The 27,737-nt window shown below is 54.3% G+C and overlaps 2 protein-coding genes across 4 annotated transcripts; one reads left to right on the top strand and one right to left on the bottom strand.

Annotated features, from left to right (window-relative positions):
- Positions 1–2,178: 2,178 nt before the first annotated feature.
- DSTN (destrin, actin depolymerizing factor) lies at positions 2,179–15,882 on the bottom strand. Its single transcript, XM_068153636.1, has 4 exons — positions 15,800–15,882; positions 4,591–4,898; positions 4,302–4,378; positions 2,179–2,488 (listed from the first exon to the last, which is right to left on the bottom strand). The coding sequence occupies exons 1-4, from the start codon at positions 15,800–15,802 to the stop codon at positions 2,379–2,381; spliced, it is 498 nt and encodes a 165-aa protein (XP_068009737.1). The 5' UTR covers positions 15,803–15,882; the 3' UTR covers positions 2,179–2,378.
- LOC137448782 (uncharacterized) lies at positions 15,414–27,737 on the top strand. 3 transcript variants are annotated; one of them, XR_010989217.1, is made up of 3 exons: positions 15,415–16,035; positions 24,142–24,243; positions 27,556–27,737. XR_010989217.1 is itself a non-coding variant. In XM_068153633.1 (2 exons), the coding sequence occupies exons 1-2, from the start codon at positions 15,801–15,803 to the stop codon at positions 17,857–17,859; spliced, it is 627 nt and encodes a 208-aa protein (XP_068009734.1). In that variant the 5' UTR covers positions 15,414–15,800; the 3' UTR covers positions 17,860–19,039. The 3 variants fall into 3 exon arrangements, 2 of the variants coding, with proteins under 2 accessions (XP_068009734.1, XP_068009736.1); XM_068153633.1 differs by lacking the exons at positions 24,142–24,243; positions 27,556–27,737 and adding an exon at positions 17,468–19,039 and having other exon boundaries at positions 15,414–16,035; XM_068153635.1 differs by lacking the exon at positions 24,142–24,243 and having other exon boundaries at positions 15,416–16,035.

The raw sequence follows: 27,737 nt of genomic DNA, 5'->3' as shown, positions 1-27,737 counted from the left end.
CTCAGTGCTCACAGGGGAAGCAGCACAAAATGTCTGCTGCCTTCCTCCTGCTCAGACTGCAGAGATGTTTGGGTTGTGAGCTGGGGTTCTTCAGCCTGGAGAAGGCTCCAAGGAGACCTTCTGATGGCCTTCCAGTACCTGGGAAGGGGCCAAGAAAGCTGGGGAAGGACTTTTTACCAGGGCTTGTAGTGAGGAGGGGGAATGGGCTGAAGGGGGAAGAGGGGAGGTTCAGACTGGAGAGTAGGAAGAAATGCTTTGCAGTGAGGGTGCTGAGACACTGGAACAGGCTGCCCAGGGAGGCTGTGGATGCCTCCTCCCCAGAAGTATTCAAAGGCAGGATGGACAAGGCCTTGAGCAACCTGATCCAGTACCCATGGAGGAAGTGGGGGGCAGGTGGTACGAGGTGATCTTTAAGGTCCCTTCTAACCCCAACCATTTCTGATTCTAAGGAAGCTTCCCCAGGCCCTGGACATGTGGCTCCAAAACCTCCAAGGCAGAGAGCAGATGCAGTGAGGGAGCCAGAGCCTGCAGCAGCAGGGCTGCCACTTGTCCTGCAGAGCCAAGGAGGGAACACAGGTGACCCCCCAGCTCTTGCAGCCTGTTCCACACCCTCCCCACTCCCCTCCAGCCCCAAGTCTTCTCTCCCCCCTCACTGTGGGAGGTGTAGCAGCTCCCTGAGCACACCCCCCAGCCAGCAGCACCCACCCCCAGCCTCCTGGAGAGGAGAGCTTGGAGAGGAATCAGTCAGCGGACCAGGGGAGGGAAACCCCATTTATTGAGGCTGAGCTTGGCACGCACAGAACACATCACAGTAATGCACTGGAGGCTGAGGGGTTGGAGATCTTTGTTCTTGTTGTTCTTTGATTTTTGTCTTTTTTTCTCTACAGACATACAGGAAAACTCTATGCAACCCCCAGGTACACATTACACAAAAGGAAACAGCTTTACTCAACCACTGGTGAAACATGGAAGCCTTTCTGGTTTGGTTTGGTGGTGGGTTGGTTTGGTGGTTGGTTGTTGTGTTGTGAAGATCTCTGTAGCTGGCACAGGAATGGTTTCTGACCCCCCCTCCCCCTCCCTCCCTCCCTCCCCCCAAACACACACACCCCCCCCACCCCCCATACAAAAGGCATTTCAGGTCAAATTCTCTAGTAGGTGAATTATCTTTCCATGCATTTCTACAGGATTAAAGAAGCCAACAGACCAAAAGCAAAAGAGAAGTTAAACCAAAAAAGCCCAGCTCAAGGCAGATTAGTCAGGCTGCTTGGTTGGACTAAAAGCAAACCAAGAGCAAGGATGGACAAATGGACCAAGTGACCATAGACTGGGGAGGGGAGGGGGCTGAGAACACCACCTGGGGAGGGGTGGTTGACTTCTTGCTGTGCTAACCCCTAACCAGGAGAGCTCTGCCACAAGCATCTGCCTTTGTAAAAGCCTCAGAAGCATCCCAGCTGCTAGGTAAGTGTAGGTAGGAGAGGAACTAAGGAGGTTCTAACTGAAACTGAAAAGGTCAACAGGAAAGCAGTTTTGTACAGAGTCACTCAGGCTGGGAAGAGACCTCAAGCCCATAAGAGACCTCAGGACACTTCATAAGGGGTGGGGAGGGGGAAAAAAAGACTCAAAAGGATAAAAATGGAGCCTAGAGAACAAGTGAACCTTTAATTATTATTACTGCACTGTGTGAAGTTTACAGCAGAGGAGAGGGTTTAGGACTCTCCCTCCAGGAGGAAGTGTTGTCTGTTTCACCTCTAACTCCAGAATCAGCCTTTGTTAGTACTGCCCACTGCAAGCACTAGGAGTCTTAACCTAAAGGTTTTGGTGCCAACAGGTTGCTTGAAGCCTAGCTTTTAACTACAAGGTTTGGGAAGTCTTTTGGACTTCAAACAGTTACAAGAGGAAGTCTTTAGGATTTCAAACAGTTACAAGAGGAAAAGTTTTCAGGAGTTTGGCAGTTTGAGGCCAGCAGCCTCCAAGAGGCTGATTTGTCTTACACTTTAGACTAGGGAGAACAAAAAGAGCCAGGAAGGAGGTTGCTCTTACCTTCCCCCCTCCCCCCACCTTCCATCCCATGATAACACTGCTGCATTGGATCAAATGGAAGAGCTCTGCTGTTAAGCCAGGGAGGGGAGGGGGAGCAGGCTGGGCTGGAGAGCCAATGCAAATATTACTACACCAAGAGAAGTCCTTCGATTCGGTTTATTTAGGGTCATTTGTACATAACGAGCTACAGCTCCAAAATCTACTTTTGTTTTGGGGTTTTTTTTATTCTACAAGACAGCTTCCCTACAGTTAGTGAAACCCTTGCCTAGAATGGTTGTTGTACATGACTGATATATTAAAACATGGAATGCTTGTAGAGTTGTGGCACTGTATGACATCTACACGGGACTTCCTTCAAAGGCTACGACTAGGGAGCCTCCTAGCTTCTCAGCAATGCAAGCTCGGTTCAGGTCCTCTGGCCCATTTGCTTGGCATTCATGCTTTATGCCTAAAAAAAGAGGCAAAACACTCAATAAAGCAGCATTTGGACGTGCTGGTCATCACAAGGAACACACTTGCTAGTCATATTAGAAGAGGCAATCCAGGTGCTCCAGCAGGGACAGCCCTGCCTTAGGCTTAGGGATCCGGATGGGGTTTCCCCGCCCTGCCCCAGAGGTCACAGCAGACATCTGGCTCCACGCTGAACAGCAACAGAGAAACACCAGGGAGGAAGCTTCCTCTAGATCAGTGCTCAGGCTGTTAGCCCTTTCACTGCCCAGCTCTCCTTTGCAGTGCTACCCTGGATATGGCAGCTGAGGGAGCTGCACATGAACATGTTAGAATCAACCAGGTTGGAAGTGACCTCCAAGATCAAGTCCAACCAATCCCCCAACCCTATCTAATCAACTAGGCCATGGCACAAAGTGCCTCATCCAGGCTCTTCTTAAACACCTCCTGGGTTGTCAACCCCACCACCTCCCTGGGCAGCACATTCCAATCTCTCTTTCTGTGAAGAACTTCTTTCTAAGATGAAGCCTTAACTTCCCCCTGCACAGCTTGAGACTGGGTCCTGTTGTTCTGGTGCTGCTTGCCTGGGAGAAGAGACCAACCCCCACCTGGCTACAACCTCCCTTCAGGTAGTTGTAGAGAGCAAGAAGGTCTCCCCTGAGCCTGACTAGTGACTAGGCTGCCAGCTCAGCTCTGGAGGGGTGGCTGAAGGAGTCAGAGTGACAACCTGAGATGCAAAGAGCAGAAAGCCTTTGCTGGTCTAAGACCAGTCTCCTCCTCTGGAGCCTTTCCAGCCCCATCTGGATGGATTCCTGTGTGACCTGTGCTGGATTCTGTGGTCCTGCTCTGGCAGGGGGGTTGGACTCGATGGTCTCTGGAGATCCCTTCCAACCCCTACCATCCTGTGAGCCTGTGGTTTCTCTTTTTTTTGGAGGGGATGGAACCCAACCCAAACCTGTCTCAGGTAAGGAATCCTGAAGAGTTTATCTTCCTCTTCTTTTTCCTTTACTGAGCTTCCACATGTGCAGAGAGAGTCCCCCTGGGTGGCACCAAGCTGCTGAGCAGCCTGTCCTGTGAAGGCTGGTGGTGCTGCACAGTGATCCTGTCAGTCTTGCATGCTCCCAAGATTCTTGGCCAAAGTGCAGCATGAGGAACTGAAGCTGGGGCCAGTGCTAAGCTGGCTACAGCACAGTGACCCACCCAGCATGAACGTTCTGAATCCTTGCTGCAGCAAGGTTGGCCATCACTGACCAGCTCCTGGCAGGCTGGGCAGAACTCTGGTCCCCCCCTTGGAGAGGCCTTGTGAAATAAGTCATCACTCCTGCATCTCTGAGATGAAGTGAACTGGCAATTACTACTACAGCACTCTTAGAGTATGGATTGTGTCTAGACACAGGGCTGGAGGTCTTCTGCCATTAGGTGTGCCCTGGTTTCCAGCCTGTTTGGTGCAGCTGTGCTGCCCTGACCACCACAGCTCTGCTGTCACACACTGCCAAGCCTGCTCTTGTCCTGAGCACCATTCTAGAGCCAGACCGTGGACATTTCAAGCCAGTGCTTGTTTTAGCTCTGGTCATTTAACCCAGGCAGTTCTCATCTCTAACTAGCATCTTCAAAAAAACCCCCAGCCAGGACAACCAACTCACACCAATTAGCCAGGGGTTAAGCCTTGCTGTGTGGCATTCCAAGGGCATGGCACAGCCAGGACTGTTGGCACAGCCAGGACTGTTGGCACAGCCAGGACTGTTGGCACAGCCAGGACTGTTGGCACAGCCAGGACTGTTGGCACAGCCAGGACTGTTGGCTCAGCTACGTACCTTGAAACTTCTTTTTGATTGCATCCTTGGAGCTTGCGTAGATCATCTTACTTTTGAGAGGTGCTTGTTCTGGTGCCCTGGTGGAAGAGTGCCATTAGGTGACATTAGTTATGCAGCATGGACAGAAGAGGAGCCTACTGGTTATGAACAGCCCAAACAGCTCCGGGCTCAGAATGCCGGCATGGGGCTGCTCGCTTGGCCAGCCTGGACTGCACCAACGCTGCCATCGCCTCACCCAGGGTGCCTGGTGCTGCCTGCAAGGAATGAGGGAGTTGGGAAGCTGGCTTACCACAAGAAAAACATCAGCTCTTCTTTTTTGGACTCCTTGGTCTCGAAGCTCGCATCATACAAGGCATAGCGGCAATCCTTCTCCGGAAGCATCTGCACAAAGTGCTTGAAGGGGTCGGTAACTGTCACCCCGACGTCTCCCACCAGAATCTCTTTGCCCTCTTCCACAATAATGCACTTTTTGTCTGGACTGAGGCAGAAGATGACAGCCTTCTTCCTCTTCTTGATTTCCTCAGGCGTGGAGCACTTCCGCACTTTCATGTCGTAGAAGATACGGCACACCTCATCGGCCACTTGTACTCCAGATGCCTGCGGAGACAGCAGCAAAGACCCTTAGGGCTACACAGCTACCTCACTGCACCAACACCAGCAAGTCACCATGGCCTGAGCCTCGCTGCAGAAGGCTGCAGCACTGTGTTTCCCAAGCCCAGCAAAGAGTGCAGTCTCGACACTGCCCACAGCCAGCTGCCACACCAAAGCCCTTCCAAAGAAGGCACAATCCTGCTGCAGAGCAGGACATGGCCTTGGGGCAGCTTCACAGGGGTGTCCACCCCTTGTCCTCTGGAGAGTCAGATGCAGCAGATCCTTTGCCATTACAGCAGCTTCATTGTGTTACCCTCACAGACTTCAGTGTCCCAATGGATCTCTGCTTCCAAGTCTCCCACAAGGTTTGCTAGCAGAACTAGCAGTAACAGAAGTCAAACACCTCCAGACTCCCTGCTTGCCACATGGACTTGGTTTAGAGACTGAGAGAGGTGTGAGGGGTCACTGACACCGTGGGGAAAGCTTCGGCATCTGAACAAGCTGACTTGCAGAAACTGCTCTGAATTCAGTGTTTTAAAGGGACCACTTGCAGGTCTGAGGGTTAGAAGTGCCTCCCTCACAGAAGCTCCTCCATGCCTTATCAACTTTCCCCCCCTCTACCCCAGCTTGAAGTCTGGTGGAAGTTCTAGTTACTCCAGTGGCATCTCCCTGTGCCAGCTGCAAGAGGAGGTACAGATGCAGCATCACCCACCTAATGCTAAAGGCAGCTGCACAGAATGAAGAGGATAAGACTCAGCAAGAAAGATAAGAGGCTGAACTGCATTTTCTGTCCTGCTGCTATTTTGGGGGAATGAAACAAAAGAGAGAGGGAAAACAAAAGGAGGAGGCAGGGTAGAGGCAGCTGTATCTGAGTTTTGTTCTCAGAGCAAGCACAGCAAAGCTGGAGAGCTCAAAAGCAGCTGTGCAACTGCAAATACAAATGCAAGAAGCCACACAGGCCAGCAGAGACACTGCTTGGAAAGGAGGACATCATGGGCAGAGCAGTGAAGACCACATTGAAGCTTGTCCAACACTGATCTCTGTTCCAAACGCTGCATGCAGCGTGAACTGTGTGATTCCTTTCTAAAGCTGCTCCTTCCCATGCTGGTTTTTGGTCTTCCACATCAAATGATAACTCTTCTCAGCAGTGTCCAGGGAGAGGAACAAGGAGCAATGGACACACACTGGAACACAGGAGGTTCCAGGTAAGTGTAAGGAACAACTTCTTTACTTGGAGGGTGGCAGAGCACTGAACCAGGCTGCCCAGAGAGCTTGTGGAGTCTCCTTCTCTGGAGGCATTCCAAACCCACCTGGGCTGGTTGCTGTGTGGTTTACTCTGGGTGCTCCTGCTAGAGCAGGAGGGTTGGGCTAGGTGATCCTCAGAGGCCCCTTCCAAAGCCTGCCCCTCTGTGATGACTCAGTGATAGCCTCAGCTCTAGGAATGACCCTCCTCCCTCTGTGTAAACTGCCCCACGTCACCAGCGCGGTCAGCGGCAGCGCCCCGCCGGCTGCGGCGCCCGGCCGGGTACGCCGATGGAACCAGACTAAAGGTTGCCCTTCAATTTCCTCCCTCCCTTCAGCTCAGCTCCAAATCGTGTGCTTGGTGGATTCATTCTGTGGGGAAGGTTGTACCTGGTCAGAGTGGAAGGGTTCTGAAGGAACAGCAAAGTTGAGGGGCCGAGATCAGGACGATCCCTGGCAAAGGGGAACTGCTTGGTGCTAGCTTTCCAACAGGCTGCTCCCGAGAGCTGGTTCCTGACTGGACAACTACTTCACATACATATTAATACTAAGTCTTGGCCAGTGTCTACCTCACAGGACCTCAGATGAACCCAGATTTTCCCTCTTCCTACTGACACCTCTCCTGTAAATTCTGCTGGCTGGCACAGATTTGCTTACCCAATCGAGAGGTGGCACAGCTGGCAGAATCCCTTACCACAGAGTTTGGTCATCTAGCTCTTTCCAGTGCTGATCATGCAGAATTAGCACAGTCTCACTACAAGCAAGACACTGAGGTGCTAGAGTGTGTCCAGAGAAGGGCAACAAAGCTGGGGAAGGGTCTGGAGAACAGGAGCAGCTGAGGGAGCTGGGGTTGTTTAGTCTGGAGGAGGCTGAGGAAGGGTCTTCTGCTTCTGGCTCTCCACAGCTCCCTGCAAGGAGGTTACAGCCAGGTGGGGATCAGTCTTTTCTCCCTAGTATCAAGTGGCAGAATGAGAGGACATGGCCTCAAGTCGTGGCAGGGGAGGTGTACACTGGCTATTAGGAAACATTTCTTTCCTGCAAGAGTGGTGAGGCACTGGGACAGGCTGCCCAGGGAGGGGGCTGTGCCACTGTCACTAGGCACTTTGGGACATGCCTTAATGGCCACGGTGGTGTTAGGCTGATGGCTGGGAGCAATCTTAGACATCTTCTCCAGCTGAAACAATTCCATGATTCATAGAGCAGCACATCTGAGAGAGAAGCTCTCTCTAGTGTGTAGAGCAGCATTCTTTAGGGGTTCACTCAAAACAAGGGGAGCTCCCTCTGGATCCACAATGCAGGGTCCTGTCTATTAGGGGTAGGTTATCTATCCAGAGTCCCTGGCAGTTACTTTGGGAGAGCAGAACAGGGAGTAAGGCACTGTGCCTCAGCTGCCTGCACAGCAGCCACCCTTCTGCAAGTCTCCACTCAGGCAAGGAAAGCCTATTCCAGGACAAATTTGAGCAAAAGTGCAAACATCAGCTCTAAGTGACTCATCTCTGTGTCACCTCCTCCATACAGAGAGGCTGCACTGAGAACTAGTGAGGAATAAAGGTCCTTGTCTTCCTGTCCCTGTGGTTGGTATAGGCAGGAGCTCTCTGGGAAGGCTTTGAGTAACATAAGGTTGTCCTAATAAAGCAAACAGTGCAGCTATTGCTATTGCATCATTCACTAAGGACAAACCCACAGGGAACTCAGGACAAACCTTCCCCCTCCCCCCCCAAGAGGTCTGTTTTCTGACAGGGCATCTCAGTAGCTGGCAACAGGGGTTAATGTTCAGGGTTTAGCCACAACCCCCTCAAAAGTCTCAGTAGACAATGCTCAGGGAGCCTGCACTAGCACCCACTTAGCTCTGCACTGGACAATACTCCAAGATCACAACTAATTACCCTTCACCAGTTCCCTCTGTCAAGAAGTTAGCTTTGAAAGAAGAGGTCAGTGGCTGCAGCAGAGCATTCTAGCAAGAGAGCCAGGGGCATGAGGGCTGCTGCAAACAGTGCAGTTCAGAGCTTGTGCTTCTGCATAGCCACAAGCATGTCTCCAAGGCAGGAGACAAGAGGTTTCCTTATAAAGAAACCGAGCACTGCTGGCAAGTCAGTCCAGATTCCAAAAATGCTGGGACTATTTAAGTCTGGAAACTCAAAATTCACTCTGAAACTGCAGCTGGTAACAGGGACCAGGCAGACACTGAAGGGACAGCGATCAAACCAGGAGGTTTTTCCCCTTTAATTAGTTTTCCAAAGCAAAAGGCTGGTAGTAGCTGGTGCTGCTCCTTTCCACAGCTGCTGTACAAGCCATGGATTCATCAGACAATGCATTAGCAGTCATTAGACTGGTAGGGAAAAAGAGATTCCCCTCCACCCCCACCTCAGAAAACCCTATGGCTGAGTCACAGCATGGGCTGAACTGAAGCCACAAACTCCTGAGGCACCTATCACAAAACTAGATCTTTCTGAAAGCAACTGTAGGACTCCCTCTTCAACCCCAGCCTTGTGCCCACCAGAACTGGCTTCATAAATATACTTAGAAAGAAAACAACCCCCAAAAAAGGCCAACCCAAACCCTGAGCAGCCTGTCTTGATAGGGTGGGTGCAAGCATCCAAAGAGACCCAATTGTGGCCTGCCAGTATCTGAAGGGGGCCTACAAGAAAGCTGGGGAGGGACTTCTCAGGGTGTCAGGGAGTGATAGGACTGGGGGGAATGGAGCAAAACTAGGAGTGGGTAGATTCAGATTGGGTTAGGAAGAAGTTCTTGCCCCTGAAGGGTGGTGAGAGACTGGCACAGGTTGCCCAGGGAGGTGGTGGAAGCCTCATCCCTGGAGGTTTTTAAGGCCAGGCTGGAGGTGGCTGTGAGCAGCCTGCTGTAGTGTGAGGTGTCCCTGCCCATGGCAGGGGGTTGGAACTGGCTGATCCTTCAAGTCCCTTCCAACCCTGACAGATCTGCACAGGGCAGCAACAGGATGACTGTTATGGGCACTGCAACAAGAAATGCCAAAGCCATAACCACGTGTCCTCCACTGACACTCTGTGTCTCTGCCCATTTGTGCAGAAGAAAACCTGTTGAGGAGTTTCCAACCTACCCCTCATGAAAGAACAGAAGTTGATTTGTTAGCCTGGCTTCTCTCTCCTTGGCCCAGGCTCACTCTGCTCAAAGGATTCAATACAGCACACTATTATTGTGTGCACTGTGTCTCAAAGGCTACAATCATCAGCCTGCTGCTGTTCCTCCCCCAGCACACAGCTATGGCTTGGAATGTGGGTGGCTGCTGGAGGAGCAGTACATGCTGCAGGTACTTCATAGAAACACTCAATTGTTTTGGTTGGGAAAGACCTTTAAGATCCTTGAGTCCAACCCTTATGTAACTTCACCAGGGCTGGAGCTCAACCATGCCCCTCACCAACACATCTGTGCTTCTGCAATACCTCCAGGGCTGGGGATTCAGCCCCCTCCCTGAAGAGCCTGCTCCAGTCTTTGAGAGCCCTTTCAGGGAAGTTCTTTCTTCTAACATCCAACCTAAAACTTCCCTGGTGCAACTTGAGGACATTTCCTTTTGTCCCATCACTTATTATTAGGGAGAAGAGTCCAACACCACCTGGCTCCAACCTTTCAGGAAGTTGTAGAAAGTGATTAAGGTTCTCACCTCCTCTCAGAGTCATAGAAAGCAGTGAGGTCTCCTCTCAGCCTCCTCTTCTCCAGTCTAAAGAAGCCCAGTTCCTTCATCTGTTCCTCACCAGACCTATTCTCCAGACCCTTCACCAGCTTTGTTGTCTTTCTAGCACTGCCCCACAATGGAATCCAGTGTTTAAGTCCAGGGGGACTATCACTTCTCTACTGCTGCTGCCCACACTATTGCTGATCCAGGGCAGGAAGCTGTTGGCCTTCCTGGCCACCTGAGCACACTGCTGGCTCGTGTTCAGCCAGATGTTGATCAACTTGAGATACATGGCAGTCAGCCTCTGACACTCTGTTGTAGGGGACAGATCAAACCTGTAAACAGACAACACCAACTAGAAACAACTCTTGGGGCACAACTGCAGAGAAGAGACTACACTCCAGCAGCCAGCCTAGCTTTATAGGTGTTGAACCTTAACTGCCTGTGTTAAGCTCCCTGAAAGGCAGCAGCAAGGATGCAAGATACCCACTTCATAGAATTGCTTCAGATGGAAAAGACCCCCACAATCATGAGGTACAACCTTCCACCTAAGACCACCACAGCCATTAAACCACATCCCCACATTTCTTGAACGCCCCCAGGGACAGTGACCCCAAAAGCTGGATCAGATGGGAAAAGGATGCCAGAACAGCACACTGAGGGAGACAGCCAGGCATGAATGGACAGACCAAGCCTCTCTGAGGGAACCATGAACTGAGCTGAGCTCTCTCCCAGTAGCCCCTGCAGCTATTGCCAGGGCAGTGTTGTCTGACAGGCAGTGCTGCCTTGGCCATGACTCTGGAGCACTTGCACCAGTGTCTCCATTGTACTTTGATGCAGACTGCTGCAGGCACATGAGGTAATGGTTCCATTAAATGCCTTGTCAGCATGTGCTGCAGTAACACAGCAGCTCTTATTCCCTACACAAAGCCATCATTCCTGCCTCAAGTGCAAAGCCAGAGCAGAATGCCAGCCCTATACAGGGCACCTCCAAGAGGCTCTTCCACCTAGCAGGCTTCCAAGTCAAAGAGCTGTCTCCAGCTGCCTCCACTAACAGCTTTAAGCCTTTTCCCTCCATTGCCAGGCACTCCACAGCTGAAATTAAACAGGGGAAGAACAAAGAATAATCCAAAGCTTTCTGGGTAAAATTCTCAGATACAGAAAGCTACCTTCAGGCTGGCACACACCAGGTGCCTGATAAACTGGATTTGTAGCAAGCCTGCAATGAAACACAGCTTTGAGACAATGCAGTGTGCCTTCTCTTTTGTTAGCAGGCACTGGGAGCTCCTTGAGTAGCAAAAATATTTTATCTGAGAGGAGTCTTTGTTCCCTCCTGAACTGCAAGACAGTCGAGACGCCTTTAAACTGAGGTCTCAGCGTGCCTGAAGCCAAGCTGGAAGGGCTCAGTTTGGTTTTAAGCACTGGCAATTTTGCAGTGTGGGTTTGCTTTTCCTGTGATCAGAACCCAAGAGCCCTCTGCACTGCTGCATGTGTTGTTTATACAGACTCTTCCTTTGGGCACCATGCACAGGCACTGTGTAGCCCAGTACAGAATATATGGAGCCACTCAAGGAGGATCCTTGCTTCCTGGAGAAACACCACCCACTTTGAGAGACCTTGACACCAAGAACTTACTGAAGTGTACCCTGTTCATTGCAAAGGCAGCTTGGAGAAGGCTAGGGCTCCCAGGCTTGCAAGTCACATTGCTGCCATAGCTTTGGTTCTCAGCTTCTTCAGCAAGCATCTTGTCTCCCCTGTGCTTGGCATGCCATCCCTCTTATCTGCCTTCAAAATCCCCTACCAGAACTGCCTGTGGAACCATGTGGCGCTCCTGTCTGACTCAGGAAGGTGTCACAGATAGTATCTCTGTGACAAATGCTTGTTTCAGTTAAACCTGTGACTGCTTGAGTGTTCTGGGACAGCAGCCTTCATAAAGCTGGCCCTTACTGCCACACAATACCCTGAGGTATCACCAGCACCCAGAGCTTGAAGGGAAAATTAAGCCAAGCTGGTTGTGAGAGGATCTATCAGAACAGGAAGGCTGCTGAATTTCTCATTGCAGCAAATGAAACAGACTGCCCAGGGAGCTGGTGGAGTCATTGTCCCTGGAGGTGCTCAAGAAACTTGTGGCCATGGCACCTGGGGACATGGTTTAATGGCCATGGGGGTGTGAGCTTGATGGTTGAACTAAATGACCTTGGAGGTCCTTTCCAAAGAATCAACTCCATGATTCTATGATAGGCTGGAGGAAGATGTGGCCAAATGAGGCCTCTGCAAAGGTGTCAGCAATGGCAAACCAGCTGACTGAAAAGGTGGGGGCTTAAAAGAGGATGTTCCTTTGCTTTTGTGATTTGAGCAGTCAAGAGAACCCATCTGACATTACCTCCTCTCCTACTCAGTGGAGGTGGTAATGCACAAAGTGACTTGGCTAACCTCACCTCAGAGACCAGCAGCACCAGTGTGGGAACACCAGTGACATCCCAACAGTCCTCTGCTAGCTACAGCTGGACAGACAGACGTGGGGCAGCCTATACATCCGTAAGTCCAAAGCTTCAACTGGGATCTGAGGCAGGACAGGAAATACAACCAACTGCCTTTGTACTGCTGTTGTGCAAGAGGCCATTATTTGCACACCATAAACCAGCAAGAAGTAGAGAGCTAGCAGCTGTAGGCAGCTCTTGCCAGCTGGAGGGAAGGCTCTTATTTTGCATTATTTGGTCTCTTTTTGGTGGGGTTTTTTGTTTGTTTGGTTTTTTTTTTGCTTCTCTGTGTTGTGTTTTGTTTGGTTTTTCCTTTTTTAGAGACAAGTTGTAGGGAAAGGAAACAAAGCAAAAGTTTCCCCTGAATTGATGTTGTTCAGCTTTCAGTCAAAGGAATCATCACCTTCTCCATGCTGCCATGAGGTATGACGAGATGATAACCAAGATAGAGGCAGCAATACCCACAAAAGGCAATCCCAGCAAGGCTGCTGAAAAACAGGAACTGTGGTAGGCAGGGGCAGGGCAGAAGTACTGGGGACTACTCATTCCTGTCTCAAGAGAGTTTTTAAGGTAATGCCTGTGGAAGCTGGTACGTGACAGGAACCTTCAAGGAGAGCAGAGCTTCTCAGAACTGCAGGCAGCACACAAATCAGCTCTTCTAAGCCCAAGGGTCTGCAAGGAATTTCTTGAAGCCCTCCAGGCACCTACAGCAACTTACAGCTTAAACCTCACCCTTAAAAACAGACTTTGAAGGACTGCTCTGGGCATCCCTGATACTGGTTACCAAGGTATCCTCCTCGGGGACTGCTGTGAATACTGAACAGCCAGGCAAGCCAAAGGCTCTGCACAGCATTCACATGCAAGATCTGGCTGTCTGCAGGCTCTCCTGCAGGAGATTGCTTAGGTCAGCCCTTGCTCCCAGCAGGAGCCTCTTGATAGCGATATCTGACAAGGCAAGTGGGAACATGCCAGACACCCACACCACCAATTGTCATGAGCCTGTCATCTTGTATATGAGGCATATGTACCTTGTAATTACAGAGATTTGGGAACAGCATTGACTAACAACCAAGAAAAACCATTTGCACGGTGCTCCAAAGACCATGGACTCATTTAATCCAGCAGCAAACAAACTGAACCTTGTGGCAAGACAAAAAAGCCAAACTCCCCACAAGGCAGAAAATCCAAGGCTCTTTTGATACCCTCCTGCTAGCATTACTGTACTTTGGCAGAAGGCCTGCACTCTTTGCCCAAAAGCAAGCTCCTCTGGAGCAACTGGAGAGCAGCATGAAGAAGCCACAAGACCCTATTCCAAGAGGAAACAGAAAGTCACTATGAGCAGTACTATATTTGACTGACTGGGGAGTTCTCCAATTCGGAAGCAGGATGAAGCCTGACACACTCAGCAGTCATTCTAAACTGGGGTTTGCATACTGCAGAGGTGGTAGCTAGCTTGTTCAGACAAGTCTATTTTAAACAAGAGCTGCAAGTCTCGTCAGACACTCTTTTTTTTGCAGCTTCATCTGCAGCTCCCATTAGCTCTGCTCCACGCTGCACATCAGCTGGTGATGCTTCGGTGTGAGAGGAAGCAAGGGAGATGAGTAGCACATCCTGTCTGCCTAGGCCTATACAGAATGCTATCACAGAGCCACAAAATAGTGAGGGCTGGAAGGGACCTCGAAAGATCACCCACTCCAACCCCCCTGCCAGAGCAGATCACACAGGAACACACCGAGGCAGATCTTGAGTATCTCCAGAGAAGGAGATTCCACACCCCCCTGGGCAGCCTGCTCCTCGATACTATTGTGAAGGCTTCACTATGTAACCCCTTGACTCAGGGAAAATGTGTCAAAGCAGATGTTTGTTGCTAGACGTGTGTTTATGGGTGAGTCAAGCAAGACCAGGATGGCAATTCAAGAGTTGTATGACCACATCGAGCTGATCAGAGATTAGAAAGAAATTCTTTAGAGTGAGAGTGGGGAGACACTGGAACAGGTTGCTCAGGGAGGCTGTGGATGCCTCCTCCCTGGAGGTGTTCAAGGCCAAGCTGGATGGGGCTGGTCTAGTGGAAGGTGTCCCTGCTGATGGTAGGAACTAAGTGATCTTTAAGGTCCCTTCCACCCCAAATCATTCCAGGAGTCTGTGAATGCGAGTGTCTCGGTAGCCCGAGTGAAACAGGGGCATGAACTTTCATGTGTGGGCAGACAAAGAGCAAGTGAACCACCGTGAAGTGTAACAGCTGCGTGCTCCGCTCTGCCCCCGTGCCCAGGGGCACCTCGGTGTGAGCGTTTAATACCCTTCTGCTTTGCCTTTATTTCCGCCATTATCTCTGACATGTAACACAGGAAAGGTTTTTATCTTCTCTGTGCAGAGAAACAAGACAAACAATAAAACAAACAGAAGATGTCCCAGCTCCCGTAAAACGTTCCTTCCTTCACGCGGCCGCTGCAAAAAAGGAACCCCAAGGAAAGGCACCCCCCGCCCCCCCGCGCCTGTCACGACCAGCGCTTTCCTTCCGCGAGTTTGGCTTCCCCTCTTTTGTCTGCTGGCAGCACTGCTGACTCCAGCTGCGCCTGATTAAGGGCGGCTTGGCCCCGAGAGGCTGCGCACTGGGGATGGCGAAGCGGGGCCCGGGGCTGACGGGAGGTGCTCCGTCTCAGCCGCCTCTCTCCGCCAAGCTGCCGCCGCCGCCGCCTTTTTCTAGGCCAGGCCCAAAACCCCACGGCTTTGGGGAGAAGATGGCTCCCGACAGGGGCCGACCATCGGAGCGGATGCGGCTGAGGCCGCGCTTCCTCCCCAGTGCGGCGGCAGCCCCCCGGGGAAGGCTCCCCCCGCGACCCCATCCCCAGGCGATCCACGGCGTGGGGAGCGGAATGCGCGAGCCACCGACACCCCCCCCCCCCCCTCCCGGCCGCACCCTGCGGCACAGGGAGGGGCCGCGCATCACCCCGCGGCGGCCGCGGCCCGTGTGCCGTGTGCCGTGCTCCCCCCCTCCCGCCCCCCTGTCTCCCCATTCCGCCCGCCCCCCCCCCGTCTCCCCCCTCCGCCGTGGCTGTTCCGCCTCGCTCGCTCGCTCGCCTTGCCGCCCACCACCACCCTCCCCCCCGCTACCCCGCTCACCCACCCCCCACCCCTTCCCCCCGCCGCGGAATGGACGCGCCTGCCCCTAGCGCCAGTGTGCGGCACGGAACGTACCATCGCCTCGCAGCGGGGAGAGGAAGATGGGGAGAGGACAGTTCCAAAGCCTCAAAGCGGAGGAGTAACCTTCCGCCGCCTCATGGCGGGATGGGGGCGGAAGGGGGGGGGAAGGGAGGAGATCGGATCCGCCGCCTCAGGTTCAAAGACGAAGAAAAGGACCGAGGGAAAGGAAAGAGAAGGAAAAGGGGGCCGCGATACCGTCGTGCAGCCGGAGCACAGGCCACAATGCGACGGGCGGGCGGCATCAACCCCTACACACACTCCCTTCCCCGGGGATGAAGGCGGAGGAGGAAGATAAGGCTAAAGGCACGCTCCCCCAGCGGATCCGGGCTCCCTACCATGGTGTCGGCAGTACGCGGCAGGCGGCGGAGCTCGGTGCGGCGGCAGACGGCTGCTTCCCCTCGGATGCTGGGCGCGGCGCGGGCTCCGGCAGACAGGAAGGGAAGCGGCGAGGGCGCGAGCCGGGCGGAAACGCTGCGACGTCACGACGGCCGTGCCCGGAGGAGGAAGCGGTTGCTATGGTGGAAAGCCCTGCGTGGCAACGCCCGTAGGCCCTCCGAACTGGCCGATGGAGGTAGGTTTGCCCAATCGCAGCGGGGACCCGCGGGTTGATTGACGGCGATCACGAGCCAGCCGGCCAATAGCGACTTCCTCTGTGCGAGGTGGGGCGGGATTAGCTGCCCCTAGGTGTGGCGGGGCGGTGCTGAGGGTAGAGATGGGGGCGCCGGGAAGGCGAGAGTGAAGGGCGGGTTTGTCCGCAGGGTTGTCGCGGTGTGCTAGGGGCTGGAAGGGGTCTCTGAAGTTCATCTAGCCCGGCCACCCCGCTAGAGCAGGACCGCCCAGAGTAAGCTGTCAGCAGATCTCGGAACGCTGCTTGCTTACAAGAATATACAAAGGCCGCATCAGAGAGCTGTACGCTGCAGGCGACCCCCTCACTGTCTTACGAGCATAGACTGCTGGTGTTTGGAGGAGACCTTTCAGGGTCACTGGCTCCAGCCATTTTCTCATTCCGCGGGGGCTGCTGCCAAACCGTGTCCCTCAGCTCCCCGTCTCTGCCTGGCTGCGGCACCCCCAGGGAGGGCGAGGCAGCGCCCCCAGGGAGGGAGCGGCAGCGCCCCCAGGGAGGGCGAGGCAGCGCCCCCAGGGAGGGAGCGGCAGCGCCCCCAGGGAGGGAGAGGCAGCGCCCCCAGGGAGGGAGAGGCAGCGCCCCCAGGGAGGGAGAGCAGCCACCGCCCCGGGCAGCCTGCCCCAGTGCTTCCAGAGCCCTTTCGGGGAGCAGTGTCTGCAGCTCTCCAGCCCAGCCCATTGCCTCTTGTCCTGTCACGGCTAAGAGACCGAGCTTCGCCTTTCTCTAACCTCCTTGCGGGGAGCCGTAGAGAGCAGTGAGCTCTCCTCTCAGCCTCCTTTTGGCCATACTCAGCACCCCCAGCTCCCTTCTCTGCTCCTCACCAGCCCTGGTCCCAGACCCTTCCCCAGCTTGGTCACCCTCCTCTGGACACCCTCCAGCACCTCAACATCCTTCTTGTAGTGAGGGCCCCCCCAAACCTGAACCCAGTCCTCCACGCGTGGCCTCACCAGCATGGAGCGCAGGGGGACAGTCAGTCACTGCCCTGCTCCTGCTGGCCACACCATTTGCCGTGGGGAAAACCGCCCAAAACCCCCAAACAAGCAGCCAGGCAGAGAGGGAAGTGCCTGAGCCAGTCGGGAAAGGCAGGAGAACAGTGCTGGGGGGCACCCCGGGGGGCAGCGGGAGGCTGCCATAGCCCCGGGGCAGCAGGAAAGGGAGGTGGGCTGGAGGAGAGGGGGCTGGGGGCGGGCGCTGGGCAGGGCTGACCAGGAGGAAGCGGGCGCCTTTCCTTCCCTCTCTCTTTCTTTCTCTCTCCTCTCTCTCGCTCTTTTTTTTTTTTTTCCTTCCCCTGAGGATTTTTTTCAATACCTACTTTGGTGCGATCTCAGTCAGGCACTCCTGATTGGCTCCTGCCCGCCCTGCTCGCTCTTTGTTGCAGGAAACCCTGCGCGGATCTTCCTCGCCGCCAGCTGCAGCACCAGCAGTAGCAGCAGGAGGAGCAGCCCCAGCCTCAGCCCCAGCCCCAGCTTTTTTCTTTATCCCCAGCACGAATCACAGCGACATCGATTTCAGGTAGCTGAAACAATGAGCCGTTTGTCCTCAGGGCAAAGCGGAGGAAACGCTGCTGCTGCTGCTGCTGAGACCGAGGGGTTGGAAGGAGCTGCTCCTCCATGGTTTATCGCAGCGCTCCCCACGCTTGAAATGCTGCGAGAACGCTTGGCGTTTCTGGGCAGCCACGCTGGAGCCTTTTGTCACCGGCTTACAGAAGCATCTGTAACTGTGTGGACATTTAGGTTTCGTTCTGTGACTGCAGCGGTGTCCCTGGCGTGAATCGAGGAGCAAAAAGCTGCCCACATCCAACCCTTTTACTGTGTCCCTGGCTGCTAGCGTGCAGAAAACAACCCCAGCCTCCATTGTGTGTTCTCAGGGCTGGGGTATGACGCAGCAGTACTTCATGTAGCCAGCTCCTAGCTTCCATGCTGAAGGTGTGAGCTGCGTCTTAGTGTTTCCGTCCACGCTGCTGTGCTCACTCAGGGTGGGTCATCGTGATACCTTTTTTAACTCTCCCTGCAGCACATCCCTTTGAAGCGCTGCTGAAAGACCCCCCACTGAAGATGTGTGCTGAAAAAGCAGCCCTAGTGTGTCAGGGCTGGGGTGTTAGCCCTTAGTGTGTGGGTGCCTTGCACTGGCCAGGGAGAACCTTTTGCAGCAGCATTTACATCAGATTTGTGGTGAAAGTAGCAAAGGAGCTGCCGGCACAGCTTGGACTCAAATGGAGGGGAGCTGGGCAGCTCTTCCCTAGGCTCTTTTCTGATGTGCTCAACCAAGGAATGCCTCAGTTTGGACCAAAGTGCTAACTGATTGTGGAAGCAGTAAGAATTGAGCAGGGGCATGGTGGGGTTTGGTTTTGTTTGTGGTTTTTCTTTGAACCATGTCATTCTAAAGTCATAAAATCATAAGAATCAACAAGGTTGGGGAAAAGGAGTCAGATAAAATAGCAGAGCTCCAGCCATGGAGAGCTGGTTTTCCAGGCAACTTGTTTTGAGCCTGTCTTTTTGCTGTGAGTGTTAGCCCAGTGGCAGGAGAGAATTCAAGGTGGGTGCACAGTGCCAGAGGAGACCTCCAGCTCTGTTCAGAGGTCTGGCCCAGCTGTGCTGCTCAGTCCTAAACTGACAGGAGTAATTTGTGTGTTGCTGCTCCAAGCTGGCTCTTCACAGTCAGTTTTGTTATGAAAGAGGGGTGCAGAAGTAAGACATCCGGGGAGGAGGGGAAGGGATGATGCAAGGCCCTGAGAACAGGGCTGAAGCTGTTTCATGCTGCATACTTATAAGGCAAAATGAGTTTTAGCTGGCCTGGTGGCTCAGCCTGTTTGAAGAGGTCTTGTGTTTTTGGAAACACTGCAGTGGGCTGAGGAGATATCTAACTAGTTCAAGCAGCCTTGGCAAGGATGGGGGCTCCTTCACTAGCAGAGTGAGGCTTATTTGTCTCTCTTGTTTCTGACTCAGACACTGCTGCATGTGCAGAGGGAGGGGAATCTGTTATTCCTGCCCTGTGCTGCTCCCTGACTCAACAGCCTGTGACCTTAAGAGTCACCCCAGCTGCGTGCAGGGCTGCCATTTCCCTTGGAAAGCTGCTTGCAGCAGGCTCCTTGTGCAGCAGCTCTGTAGCTCTCATCTGGGTGCCTGAACTAAGGGGAAGCTCCAGTCTGGGGGAGGGCAGGGGGGATGGAACAAAACCATAAATAGGTAGATTCAGATTGGATGTGAGGAAGAAGTTCTTGACCATGAGGGTGGTGAGAGCCTGGCACAGGACTTTTTAAGCTGTCAGGGAGTGATAGGACTGGGAAGAAGGGAACAAAACTAGAGGTGGATAGATTCAGCTTGGATGTGAGGAAGAAGTTGTTCCCCAGGAGGGTAGGAGAGGGGCTTTTGACACGGGCTTGGAGTGATAGAGCAAGGGGGAGTGGCTTGAAGATGGAAGAGGGGAGATTTAGACTGGAGATTAGGAAACATTCTTCCCAGTGAGGGTGGTGAGAGCCTGGCACAGGCTGCCCAGGGAGGTGGTGGAAGCCTCCTGCCTGGAGGTGTTTGCAGCCAGGCTGGATGTGGCTGTGAGCAACCTGCTGTGGTGTGAGGTGTCCCTGCCCATGGCAGGGGGGTTGGAGCTGGCTGAGCCTTGAGGTCCCTTCCAGCCCTGACAATTCTGTGACTCTTAGGCTCTCTCTTAACCAGCTTGCAGTCCATCAGCCCTGCCCTTCTGATGGTACAGGGACCTGGGGCAGAGGTGAGGAAGTGTGCCTTGTGGTTTGTTGCCACACTAACCTTCTCATGGCTTACTGCTCTCCTGATGCACAGCCTGTTACAGCCAGCTGCTGTCCTGCTGTACCAGTGAGCAAGGCTAAAGGCTTCTTGGAGTGAGACTCTACCCTCTGCTTCCAGTCTTTCAGTAGAGCACAACATTGCTATGAAAAAGAGAAATGTCTGCTGCAGATCCCTGCAGCATGGTGGAGAGGCAGGGGGTTTCACTACCTCTGCTCTTAGTCCACACTGAATGAGCTTTGTCCTTCTTTCCTGCTGTTGGTGCTGTAAATAAGCAAGGCTGAAAGCTCAAGCTGGATGTCTTGGTGAGCCATCTCAAAAGGTGAATCTCCCTTCCTTCTTCTGAGGCAGATGGCATTTGCAGTTAGCCCAACCCCCCTGTCCCTGTCCTTGTCCCCCCAGTCCATTCCCCAGCCATGAGGGAGCCCAAGACATCCCAGCAATCCTGGACTTGGTGGTGACTCCCAGTCTGAGATTTCAGCATGAGGTACAGGCACCAGTGACAGAACCATGGAATGCTCTGGCTTGGAAGGGACCTTAAAGGTCATCCAGCTCCAGCCACTGCACCATGGGCAGGGACACCTCCCCCTGGACCAGCTTGCTCAGGGCCCTGACCAGCCTGGCCTTGAACACCTCCACAGCCTCCCTGGGCAGCCTGTGCCAGGCTCTCACCACCCTCACTGGGAAGAATGTTTCCTAATCTCCAGTCTAAATCTCCCCTCTTCCATCTTGAAGCCACTCCCCCTGCTCTATCACTCCAAGCCCTTGTCCAAAGCCCCTCTCCAGCTTTCCTCTAGGCCCTCTTCAGGTACTGAAGGGCTGCTTCTGAGGTCTCCCCAGAGCCTCCTGTTTTCCAGGCTGAGCAGCCCCAACTCTCAGCCTGTCCCCAGAGGGGAGGTGCTGCAATCCTCTGATCATCATGGCCTCCCCTGGACCCTCTCCAACAGATCCATGTCTGTCTGGTGTTGGAGGCACCACAGCTGGACACAGTACTCCAGGTGGGGTCTCACAGGAGCAGAGGGCAGAATCCCCTCCCTTGCCCTGCTGGTCACACTGCTTGTGATGCAGCCCAGCACTTGGTTGCCTTCTGGGCTGCCAGTGCACACTGCTGGCTCACACTGAGTGCTTCATCCACTGCCACCCCAGATCCTTCTCCTCCAGACCACTCTCAGGCCACTGCTTGCCCAGCCTCTGTTTGTGCTGACCCAGGTGGAGGATCTTCACTTGCCCTTCTGCCTCGTGAAGGATCACTTCAGAACCCAGGGTGCTCAGTATCCAAAGCCCTCTGTGGCTGTGGGGCAGAGCCTGCCAGCCCCAGAGAGCCAGGTTCAGTAGCCCTGCCTCACTGCCTGCCTAGCCTTGGAGATGTGGGACTCCTTGCTTACTTTATATGCCTCAGCTATTTGAACTCCCCCTCCTGTCCTCCAGGCTCCTGACTCATTTCCTCCTCTCAAACCTTCCTTTTTTAGCCCTTTCACTCTAAAGTATTTGGTGGCTGTTTTGAGCTGCCTGCTCCATGCCTTACTTAGGCAAACCTCCTACATGACAACCCTGCAAGCCTTGCTTTTGTGCCATGGAAATAATTTGATTACCTCCCCCCCCCTTCCCCCCTTCCTGATATTTTCAGTTCTGAGGGGCAGTTTTTAGCTGCTCTTGGGCAGCTTGTTCCTTCGCTGGTGGAAATGGGGGAGTCAGACAATCAGCACACAGCAGCTGGCTAGCTGAGGCTGCTGCTGCTAGTTGCTGCTGTCTCCTTGTCATCCCCTGCTTCCCCCCTCTGTCTGTACCCACCTGCTGTCTTTTCATAGCCTTCTGCCCTGATCTCCCCCTTTGAGCAGGGAGATCAGAGCCCCCAGATGGCAGGGTCATGCCCTACCTGTATGTGCTGTCTCAAGCAGCAGAGGACCAGGTGCTGTCCCCTTGTGTGAGGCCCTGATGTGGTAGTGGCCCTGAGGTTTCTGAGAGTCACATAGCCATAGAGTGGGTTGGGTTGGTTGGAAGGGACCTTAAAGATCTCCTCTCTCCACCCCCCCTGCCATGGGCAGGGACACCTCCCACCAGCCCAGCTTGCTCCAGGCCTCATCCAGCCTGGCCTTGAACACCTCCAGGGAGGGGGCAGCCACAGCCTCCCTGGGCAGCCTGTGCCAGTGTCTCACCACCCTCACTGGGAAGAATTTCTTCCTGATCTCCAGTCTAAATCTCCTCTGTTCCAGCCTAAAGCCATTCCTCCTCATCCCAGCACTCCAAGCCCTTGTCAGAAGCCCCTCTCCAGCTCTCCTGTAGCCCCCTTCAGTACTGGGAGGCTGCTCTAAGGGTTCCCTGGAGCCTTCTCTTCTCCAGGCTGAACAGCCCCGACTCTCTCAGCCTCTCCACATGGGGGGGGTGTGGGTGTGTGCTCCAGCCCTTTGGTAAGGGCTGCTGGATGGTGCTGCAGCCAGGCTGATGTGCCTGCAGTGTGGTCCACTTCACCTGGGGCTGATGGAACATTGGCTCTGGGCTGCTGGCACTGCAAGGCTCAGCAAAGATAATTTTAGCTAGGAACAGAGAGTCTCTGTGTAAACCTTGCAGTCAGAGCTAGTTCCCTGGCAGCAACAAAGCCACCAGAGGTGCCTTGCTGCTTAGTAAATGCAGTGGAGTATACATTTAAAGGGAAGTTTGGGGGAGGAGGAGGAGGAGAACCTAAACAGGATTGGCAGGAGCTGCTGTGATGCTCTCTTTGTCTTCCCAGGAGGCAGCATGGCAAAGCCAGGCAGCATGCAGGAGCCAGGAGCCTGGCTTCAGCCCATGGTAGCCTTTGAGCTGAGCCTGGGCAGCATCTTTCAGCCCTTTACCTCAGTTCCCCAAGGTGTTGGTGGTGTTGCTGCCTTCCCCATGATGCAAGCTGGAGTTAGTGGAGGCTGGAGCTGGGTGTTGTTACAAGCAGGTGCTGGGTTTACAGCAGTGAAAGGGCTGTGCTACCTTACCATGGATGAATCACACCTGCAGTGCAGTTTGGGGGCCCTCACCCCAAGAAGAAACACTGAGGGGCTGGAGCAGGCCCAGAGAAGGGCAAGAAAGCTGGGTGAAGGGTCTGGGGAGGAGCAGCTGAGCTCCTGAGGTTGTTTAGTCTGGAGAAGAGGAGGCTGAGGGGAGAGAGACCTCCCTGCTCTCTGCAGCTCCCTGAAAGGAAGCTGGAGCCAGGTGGGTGCTGGTCCCTTCTTCCCTTAAGAGCAAGTGATGGATGAGAGGAAATGGCCTCAGGCTGCACCAGGGCAGCTTTGGCTTGGAGGTTAGAGGAAACTCAAAGACTGGCACAGGCTGCCTCAGGGGGGTGGCTGAATCCCCACCCCTGGAGGTGTGTGAAAGGCTCAGAGATGTGGTGCTGAGGGACACCCAGCACCAACCAGCCTTGGTGAAGCTGGATAATGGTTGGACTTGATGATCTTAGAGGTCTTCTCCAGCCAAAGCTCTGTTCCTGTGGCTGGCAGAAGTCCTATTCTCTTGAATCCCCTCTGGCCTTTGCCCAGCTGCTGCAGGTTGCTCTCCTTTTCAAGTTGTTGTTTTTCCCCCATCTGGTACAAGGTCTGCAGACTATGAGCAGCTGGGTGACAAATCTGACCTCTGAGCTTTGCTGCTGACTTTATCAGCCCCATCAGAGCTGCTCTGGCTTGGGTGTGCTGGGGAAGCAGCTGGATGCTTCCTCAGCCCTGGGGCATTTTCACCACTGGGAGCACCAATGAGGAAATAAAAGGAGAAGGCAGCTCAGGCCTGCAGCAGCCCCTGTCCTTTTAGATACCCCAGAGTGTCATCTAGCTCCTCCCCCACCTGCTGCCTTCAATGTTTGCTGCTGGTGTTGTTTGTTTCAGGTTTTGGCTTGGTTGTGTCCCCCTCCACACACACTTTTGGTGCCACACAAGTGGTTGTCTGAGTGGGCAGGCTTTAGCCTAGGTTGCCCAAGGAGGTGGTGGAGTCACTGTCCCTGGAGGTGTGGAAGAAACCTGGGGACATGGCACTGTGGGACATGGTTTAAGGGCCTTGGTGGTCTAATGTGGATGGTTGGACTCAGTGATCTTAGAGGTCTCTTCCAACTGAAAGGGTTCTGTGATCCTCTGAGAGGGAAGCCCATCCTGCCCCAGAACCAGTTGAAGGGCTAAGTTTAAGCCACTCTCAACTCTCACTTTAAATCTCAAACCCAGGCAGCAAGCAAAGCCCACAGTGATCCTGGGACCACAGCATTGGTGTGGTTGCAAAAGAGCTCCAAGGTCATTGAGTCCAACCACCCATGGAAACCCATCATGTTGTGCTTCCCCTGCAGGTACAGGAGCTGGGCCTTAAATCCCCATGTGGAGCACAGAGGTGCCTGGCACCCCTCTTGAGCAGCAGGGAAAGCTTTCAGCCCCCCCTCTGCCTGGCCTAGGTAAGTGCTTAGCCAAATGGCTGCTCCTGAGCTGTTGCTGTGGGGCAGGGCTGTGTGTGCAAGCCCTTTAGGCCAAGGGGGAAGGGCTGAAGCAGGAGAGGCTGTGTGACTCTCCCAGCCTGGGGCAGGAAATCTGTGGTAAGCCTGATGAAGTCTTTGCTGCCTTGGCAGGGGCACACCCTGAGCTGGAGGCCATCTCTTCTGTGTCTGGAGAGGATGGTAATGCTGCTGCATCTGAGGTGGCATGGCTGCATGCCCTTGACACAATCACACAGTGGTTTGGGCTGGAAGGAGCCTTGAGGATCATCTTGTTCCACCCCCCTGCCATGGGCAGGGACACCTTCCACTGGACCAGGTTGCTCAAGGCCCTGCCCAGCTTGGCCTTCAGGGAGGGGGCATCCACATCCTTCCCTGGGCAGGCAGAGCCAGCACTTTGTGGCTGATGGGGGAGGTGGCTGCTGCTGAGAGCTGTCTGCAGTGCCCTTCATTACCAGTTTTATTTCCTGGTGAAATGAAGCCCCACTGCTCCCACACTGCTCCTCAGGCAGGAGGAGGTTGGTGCAGGCTGGGTGTTTTCCCTGAGAGGGTTTGCTGTTAGCTCCAGCACAAGCAGGAAGAAACCTTGCAGCAGAGTGTTGTTTCTGCAGGGTTAGTTCTTTCTTCTGGCTTGGGAACTTCAGGCCTGGTTGTGTTTGTTTGGGCTGTGACCACTCCTTGAACCTGTCTGGGGTTAGCTGTCAGCAATGGAAGTCCCCAGGGAGTAGCCTCTTCCAAGGGCTTGCTGTGATGGGACAGGCAGGAATGGACTGAAGCTTGAGGAGGGTAGATTTAGGCTGGATATTGGGAAGAAATTCTTGGCAGTGGGGGTGGTGAGGCACTGGAACAGGTTGCTCAAGGAGGCTGTGTCTGCCCCCTCCCTGGAGGTGTGCAAGGCCAGGCTGGATGAGGCCTTGAGCAACCTGCCCTAGTGGAAGGTGTCCCTGCCCCTAGCAGGTTGGTTGGAGCTAGATGATCTTTCAAGGTCCCTTCCAACCCAAAGTAGTCTATGATTGCATGAGGAGAGCTCAGGTCTTGGTACCAGGGTGGCTCAAGGGGGAGTTGATCACAAGGAGCCCTGTTCAGGGCAGATTCGGTGGCATGTGAGTTAGCCATGCCACATGTCTCCCCAACCATGCAAGGTGCTCCACAGGCAGGGGCTGGAGAAGCCCCACCAGAATCTGCTTACTGGCTAGCCATGGGCTGAGGAACACAGGGGTCATGAAAAGGGGAGCAGGGAGACCATGTCAGTCAGCAGGAGAGGTGTTCCCCAGCAGCAGCCTGACAGCCAGGAAGGCATTTGGTGAGGGGCAGTGAAAGCCCCTTCAAAACTGTCCCAAAGTAATGAAGGAGCAAGTGGGTGTGATTTGTGGGAAGGAGAAACCTGTGGCCATGGCACTCTGGGACATGCTTTGATGGCCAGGGTGCTCTGAGGTGGATGGCTGGGCTTGAGGAACTCAGAGGTCTCTTCCAACCCAAACCATTCTGTGGTTCTGGGAGGGTGTAGGAGGGAGTGCTCTGAGAGCTGCAGGTGGTAACTGGAGTCAGGCAGGGGTTGGCTGCTCCTTCCCTGTGCAGTCTGCAGAAGAGAAGGCTCCCAGGTGACCTCATTGTGGCCTTCCAGTGTCTGAAGGGGGCTACAGGAAGGCTGGGGAGGGACTGCTCAGGATCTCAGGTAGTGATAGGACTAGGGGGAATGGAATGAAGCTGGAGGTGGGGAGATTCAGGCTGGAGGGGAGGAGGAAGTTCTTCCCCATGAGAGTGGTGAAGCCCTGGAATGGGTTGTCCAGGGAGGTGGTTGGGGCCCTGTCCCTGGAGGTGTTTAAGCCCAGGCTGGCTGAGGCTCTGGCCAGGCTGATCTAGTGTGGGGTGTCCCTGCCCATGGCAGGGGGTTGGGACTGGATGATCCTTGTGGTCCCTTCCAGCCCTGACTGATACTGTGATACTCTGATGCCATGACAGGGAGCTGCCCTCACCCACTTCGAGGTGGAAGTGGCCCTGCAGCTGGGAGGCTGGCTTGCTGGGGGCCGGGCCCTGGGGCTGGTGTTTTCCATCAGGGGTGGAGCAGGGAGCTGCTGCCCCCTGCCAGGCCAGCTGCCTGCCGGCCGCTGAAGGCAGGGCACCATCTGGTGGCATGAGGAGCATTTCTCTGCAGGGCTGGCACAGGGCACTATCTGGTGGCATGAGGAGGATTTCTCTGCAGGGCTGGCACAGGGCACCATCTGGTGGCATGAGGAGGATTTCTCTGCAGGGCTGGCACAGGGCACCATCTGGTGGCATGAGGAGGATTTCTCTGCAGGGCTGGCACAGGGCACCATCTGGTGGCATGAGGAGGATTTCTCTGCAGGGCTGGCACAGGGCACCATCTGGTGGCATGAGGAGGATTTCTCTGCAGGGCTGGCACAGGGCACCATCTGGTGGCATGAGGAGGATTTCTCTGCAGGGCTGGCACAGGGCACCATCTGGTGGCATGAGGAGGATTTCTCTGCAGGGCTGGCACAGGGCACTCCTGGCTTGCTCAGCCAGGTACAAATTTCACTAGCAGTGGAACCACAGAATCATTTCGTTTGCAGAAGACTTTTAAGGCTGACCTCAACCAGCCTCTCTCTCTGCCAAGGCTGGTGCTCAGCCATGTCCCTCAGCACCACATCTCTGCCTCTAGCAAACACCTCCAGGCCTGGGGACTCAGCCACCCCTCTGGCTTTCCCTAGCTCTTGTTTCTCACCTTTTGCACAGGGGCTGAGGATGACAAACTTGGCCAGCTCTAGGTCATACCTGCCCCACGGTGTTTCCCCAGGCTTGAAGGAGTGTGACAGAGCTGCAGAGTGCATTGTCCAAAGGCAGGCTCTGCTAGGGCCTGCTCTGTGACAGCTCCACTCCCATTAGAGCTGGCCTAGGTCCTATCAGAGGTGTGTCTAGCCTGGGAGCAGATGGCTAGAGAAGGATGGAGAAAGGCAGAGAGCTGTCAGCAGGAGATGGATGGTCTGTGTGCTTCAGTGTGCAGGCAGGAACAACTGGAGGTTGACATCGTGCCTCTGCTTTGCCTAACCCCCTGTGGATTTCATCCTTCCTGATTGTGAGTTGTCACCATAGGAACCTGTGGAGACTCCTGGTGTTCACTGCACCTTGTGGAGGGGCAGCTGGGCAGAAGGCTTCTGCCCTGGAGCAGGAGGTGGGAACAGGTCTCCCTGGGCATCATGCAGCTGCATGCAGGGGCTTCTAACTCCACCTGCCAGAAGGGACTGGTGGCATGTCACTGCTGTCTTTCTTTTCCAGGTCTCTTGAAGGGCCCAGATGTGCTTGAGGTGGCCAGGCTGTGGATCTGATGATCTTCAGGCATGGAGGAGCAGTGACACCCAGCTGAGAATCCAGACCTCCAAGCAGGCCTAAAGGAGCAAGCCTTGTGTGGGAGCTGGCTGGGTGAGATCTGTGACTCCTCAGCTGCCTTAAGGCCCCAA

This window comes from Melanerpes formicivorus, unplaced genomic scaffold (genome assembly GCF_026170545.1).
Source record: "Melanerpes formicivorus ecotype bairdi unplaced genomic scaffold, bMelFor1.0.p_v2 SCAF_26, whole genome shotgun sequence".
In the NCBI taxonomy this organism is placed as follows: domain Eukaryota; kingdom Metazoa; phylum Chordata; class Aves; order Piciformes; family Picidae; genus Melanerpes; species Melanerpes formicivorus.
The sequence above is the reverse complement of the archived record's forward strand: the minus strand, read 5'-3'. Positions and strand labels throughout refer to the sequence as shown.